Consider the following 6000-nt stretch of genomic DNA (forward strand, 5'->3'; position numbering starts at 1 on the left):
GGGAAAAAAATCATACTGCCAGAGACAGGATAATGCAGTTGCAAAACTAAATAAGGAGACTGGGATAAATTCTGTATCTTCTGTCAACTGGACCTGAAAATAACTAAAGAAACAACAGAAGAGAAACTGGAAACAAATAAAGTGGGCAAAACACTTTCGCCACTAGAAAGTAAATCCAAATGAAGTGCAAACTAGACCAAAATTCACTGGCTGTAAATATCTTATTACTAAAAAGGGCAGTCTTATTACAGTTTTTATCATCATTAGTCTACGCATTGTACTATGACTAATTCAGCACTACAAATTTGCTCAATTCAAAATAGAATTTTAAATTAAAACTGTCCATAGAACTGGTGCAGAAAACTGAAAATATTTAATTCATACTCATGAATTATTCCATTCCAACCCAAATCAACATTTCATTTACAGCAGCATACTAATACCAACAATCACACTTAAAGCAAGAAAACCTGTTCAAGAGGAAAACAACTGCCACATATGGTGCAAGATATTGTCCTTCTCAGGGCAGAAGTAGAGCCTGCATGTTCCTCGCCAAGCCACTCACCGTTCATTGGTGATTTTATTCATCGGATGGGCTATTGAGTACAAGAGTTGGCAGGTCATGTTACAGTTGTATAGGACTTTGGTTCGACCACATTTGGAATACTGCATACAGTTCTGGTCGCAACATTACCAAAAGGATGTGGATGCTTTGGAGAGGGCGTGGAGGAGGTTCACCAGGATGTTGCCTAGTATGGAGGGTGCTAGCTATGAAGAGAGGTTGAGTAGATTAGGGTTATTTACATTAGAAAGACAGAGGTTGAGGGGGGACCTGATTGAGGTCTACAAAATCATGAGGTATAGACAGGGTGGATAGCAAGAAGCTTTTTCCCCAGAGTGGGGAACTCAATTACTAGGGTTCACAATTTCAAGGTGAGAGGGGAAAAGTTTAAGGGAGATATGCATGGAAAGTTCTTTACGCAGAGGGTGGTGGATGACTGGAACGCGTTGCCAGCAGAGGTGGTAGAGGCAGGCACATTAGCGTCATTTAAGATGTATCTGGACAGATACATGAATGAGCAGGGAGCAGAAGGATACAGCTCCTTGGAAAATAGGTGACAGGTTTAGATAGAGGATCTGGATCGGCATAGGCTTGGAGGGCTGAAGGGCCTGTTCCTGTGCTGTAATTTTCTGATTTGGAAATTTTTCAGTGTTCCTTAAGTGTCACTGGGAGAAAAATCCTAGAATTCCCTCCCTAATGGCATTGTAGGTCATCCAACAGCACATGGGCTGCAACAGTTCAAGAGGCAGCTTATCACCACCTTCAAGGGCAACTAGAAGTGGATAATAAATGCTGGCCGGCCAGCCAGCGATGTCCACATCTCACAAGTTAATTAAAAAAAAGCACACAACTCGAATACAGGTAAAGGGATCAGTGCTGAAAATGAAAATGCAGTTTCCTTGGAGGTCACCATTCATTTTGCAAATTAAACACATCCAAAATACATGTTTTGAGTTGCAACATGACTGCAAAATGGTGAGCTGTAGCAACCTCATTAGCGTACCCCTGCCATCAACCAAATGAAAAAACATTCATCTGTCCTTAATACAGATCAACTAATTTAAAGGATTCAAATCACAGACATCTATCTGCCTTTATGCCTTCAGCTTTTACTATGCATGTACAGCAAAATTCTTCACTGACCTAGCACTTAAAAATTAAAATATCTTCACGTTCATTCACACAAGTCTCACAACATGTAAAAACTCAGTCTCACTTTGCAGCTCAGTCACTAATGTGCTGTGGATTTGTCCATTAAGACAACTGACATATTCTTTCAACAGCCTAGCAATGCGTTTCAGAAACACCTATCGTTACAGCAGCCTCCACCCCATCATTATTAGTAAGTTTTTAAATAAATTGTAATTATTAACTGGGCAGTCTTCTACAGTGTATCACCGAGTCCTGTACAAGATTTGTTGTCGTCAAAGAGGAAGAGGTTAGCCCCGCCCCAAACACAAGTCAGGAGCTGCCGGTTAACAAGAAACTCAAGTCGGGGACACTGAGATGCTTCGCCACAGCAGAGTCAGGCTGTTACCTGCACTCCGCCTCCTCCGCGCTCTCCATGTCCTGGTGCCAGTTATTCTCTCTCCATGTCGACAACATGTCACCACCAGCCGCGACGACTCTCTGGGTATTCTCGGAGATGCCGATTCTCTGCGCCGCGGCTTCTCAAATTCCGTCACAGCTCATCAGAACCGCATCCCGAAGCTCTCAATGTCGCAACCACCGACCCACAGGCTCCTTCCCCACGGCCGCTCCCTCTCGCGCCTCCGCCCTCCTTCACACCACGTGATATCACGTTCCGAACCGTCCTAGTAACGGACCCGGAAAGCGGTTCGTACCAGGCCCCACCTCCCGCACTCACACAAAATACCGCCTCCACCCTATCGTGGCCGGTACCTCACCTCCGAACCTCTACCGGACACCAGCCACTACCTCACCCTGAACTCGTCCCATCCCGGACACCAGCCACTACCTCACCCCGACCCCTGCCGGACACCAGCCAATACCGTCCCCCGATACGCGTACCTTGCTTTTAAGCCCAATCTCTCACATGGTAACTCCTCTGGATACCAACCAGCCGGCCTCAGCAACTGCCCCGCCTCTCCCTTCCACCGGCGCGAAGCTGTTTCGCTGTGTTTTAGACACCGGCTTCCGGACACAAACATGGCCAACATGCTGTATGAAGTGTGCCATTCGTATCTGTCGGGGCTAATATGGACGCCGTTAATAGACAGGTTTAAAGATTCATTGAGCCGCAGGCTATAAACTGTGCATCACTCAATTTTAACTGCATGAGACCATTAGTAAATCGAGGGCTAAAAACTCTTGAACCAGATGTCTTGGTTGGCAAACTGAAGAATGCAAAATCATTCAACCGAAAGAACGTGCTGCATCATGCAATTAAATTATGGCTCATCTTTAACTGATTTTATCCACCTTTAGTACTTGACTGATGTTTTTGATAGTTCAAGGCTATCGCTCTAAGGTTTGAAATTTTCGATTAGCTACCGTGCACAACCTTGAGTAGGGGAGAATTCTAGAACTATCCCTTGTGTGAAATAGTCCAGTCATTAAAGGTCAAATCCAAACTTACCGTAGTTCTTACATATTTTTGCCATCAAATGCCAGAATGGTGTGGCTCAGTGGGTAGCACTGCTGCCTCACAGCACCAGGGACCTGGGTTCGATTTCACCCTCAGGTGATTGTGTGCAGTTTGCACATTCTTCTCATGTCTGTGTGGGTTTCCTCCTACGGTCCAAAGATGTGCAGGCTTAAGTGGATTGGCCATGTTAAATTGCCCGTAGTGTTCGAGGATGTGTAGATTAGGTAGGTTATGGGGGATGAGCCTGGGTGGGATGGTCTGAGGTTTGGTGTGGATTTGTTGGGCCATAGGGCCTGTTTCTACACTGTAGGGATTCTATGAATTTATAGAACATAAAATACTATCCAGTTCAGCTGTCCCCTGTGTAAGGGTGTAATCAAAATGGAATAAGTGAAATTGTTGAAGTTGAGCTCTGAGGTCTGTAACACTGCCGAAGCAGAGGGCTTACTTGTACAGTGGGTAACATGTCTGTCTTAGGCCGACTGCAGAACAGGTGGAATGTAACTTATTAACGTTGGCAGAAAAAGAAGGCAGAATTGTTTTTAAATGGTGAGAGGTTGGAAAGTGCTGTGCAAAAGGATCTGGGTGTCCTTTTCCTTGAGTCACTAAAATCTAGCATGCAGGTGCGCACATAATTATGGAGGCAAATTGTAGGGCAGTCTTTATTTCAAGCAAATTTATGTATAGAAGAAAAGATATCTTGCTGTACAGAACCTTTGTGAGACCTCACTTGGACTATGATATACCATTTTGGTCAATTTAACCAAGGAAATATATACTTACCATAAATGGAGTGCAACGAAGGTTTGCCAGATTAATCTTTGGAATAGTGGATTGCCTTATGAGAGATTGTGGAAACTGGGTCTATATTCTTGAGTTTCAAACAATATCTTTTTTCCTCATGTTAAATTCCATGACTAACTTTTTAACTTCTCTGAAATGTACTTTCCTTTCCTTAAAAATTCAAAATATCCTTCATTTCTAATTCTACTTACTATTCAATTTTTTTTCACCGGCAAACCAGTTCTCATTAACTCTACAGAACTGCTAGATGTTTTCCTTTGCCCTTCTTCCAGTTTCAAATGTCGTGCTACTGTCTCAAATACTTGTGCTTTTCCAGCCCTTGCTTTTAATTTTAAGTTCAAATTGTCCACCCATTCTAATAACCTTGACTTGGAAGATTTATTCCTGGGAGATTAGAAAAAGTAACCATCTTCAGACAAGTCTAACCAAATGCCTATGTTATTTTGACATAGTGCACAAGAAACTGGTATTTCCTTTCATCCTTTGTATTGCTACCCACTTCCAGTTGAACATTATCTGCACTGGATATCACAGACAAACTCCTACTTTTATGTTATGACAGAGAGGGGAGGAGTGCACTGTCATTCTTGTTTCACTACTCCACCAGTCACAACATAAAATAAAAATACTTAACCAAATTCCCAAAATGGCTAATGTTATCCTTTCTCTATTTTGGACTTTGAACAATAAGACCCATCGAATAGACTAAAACAGTTGCAGATGCTGGAGATCTAAAGCAAGTGTAAACAGAAGTTGCTGGAGAAACTCTGGCAACATCTGTGGAGAGAAACAGAGTAAACATTTGGAGTCCAGTGATCCTTCTTCAGAACAAGAAGCAGCTGGTAAAAGGTGGCATTTATGCCTCACTCAGTGGGATACTACCATCAGACTCCACATCTAAAGGATCAAGAGCTGCCACTTTTGCCTATTCTGGAAGGATGCCACCACCAGACACATATTCCCCTCCCCTCGTTGGTCAACATCCTGCAGGGACCACCCGCTCTGGGACACGTCGGTCCACTCCTCAGCATCTCCCCACACCTTCCCATGCAATCCTATGCCAACTTTTATGTTTCATGCCTATGCAGTGCTCTGGCAAAGTTCAGCACAAACTGAAAGAACAACACCATCTTCTGTTCGGTACCTTAGCCTTCAGGATTCAACATCAAATTTAACAATTTCAGACTATGAACACTTCCTTCCTTCTTTATTACCTACCCATGCAACCGCAGATTTATTTCCAGCACAGCTAACTCATTTTCATCTACTCATAGTCCACATTATCACTTACCTACCTTCTCATCTTCCCTGGCTTACTATCAACAATCCCTTTCTCTGCCCACCCTTTATTCTCTCTCTCACTGGGCTCTATCTCTACTCATTTGGTCATTCCTTCCCCCAGCCCTGTAATCATCATAAATAACACCTTTTCCTAGCTGCTTCTATTTCTGAAGGAGGGTCACTGGACTCTAAATGTTAGCTCTGTTTTCTCTTCACAGATGCTGCCAGGTCTGGTGAGTTTCCTTGTTTCTGTTTGTTAATTATCTTAAAAACAAATTCAGTGATGATACAGAATTGGTTAACACTTACAATTCGTAACATGAAAATACAAATGTTACCCCTCCAAATCACCCAAATCACACACACACACACCTACACTTCAGATAATGGGGGAAATATGTTTCTTTCTCCAGTGCTCCACATTAAAAAAAACTTTCTGGACAATGGTGGTTATTCTTGAAGCCAAATGGATAAGGCATGGATGTTCCAACGTCTGTGATTAAATCACTATTCATGCATAGTTGGCTCTTGGGTCTTGGCAGGCACAGCTTGCTCAGGAAATAAAATATTGAGAAGTTTTAGTCTCTTCCAGAAGAACTATCAGGCTGCACATTAAATTCAGCACTGTTCAGAAACAGGAGACAAAAGGTAGCATTTTCTGGAGTAGGCTTTCTTCAACGGAAAAGTCCCAAAACAAACTCAAAACCCTAAACACTTCAAACAGAACAACCACAGAATCCAATTG

The 6000-nt window shown here is 42.9% G+C and overlaps 1 protein-coding gene across 4 annotated transcripts in view; it reads right to left on the reverse strand.

The window, feature by feature from the left end:
* rubcn (rubicon autophagy regulator) overlaps positions 1-2757 on the reverse strand; it is a 63432-nt gene extending 60675 nt beyond the window's left edge. For 3 of the 4 annotated variants that reach the window (XM_048604794.1, XM_048604792.1, XM_048604791.1), the window contains exon 1: positions 2594-2757. In XM_048604794.1, the coding sequence (XP_048460751.1) occupies positions 2594-2742 (149 nt within the window). In that variant the 5' untranslated portion in view covers positions 2743-2757. Of the gene's footprint in view, positions 1-2099; positions 2562-2593 lie in introns of those variants that run through there. The other variant, XM_048604793.1, reaches the window with a different exon arrangement.
* Between the last annotated feature and the right edge of the window lie 3243 nt (positions 2758-6000).

The sequence above is a fragment of the Rhincodon typus genome, chromosome 13 (genome assembly GCF_021869965.1).
Source record: "Rhincodon typus isolate 14 chromosome 13, sRhiTyp1.1, whole genome shotgun sequence".
NCBI lineage: Eukaryota > Metazoa > Chordata > Chondrichthyes > Orectolobiformes > Rhincodontidae > Rhincodon > Rhincodon typus.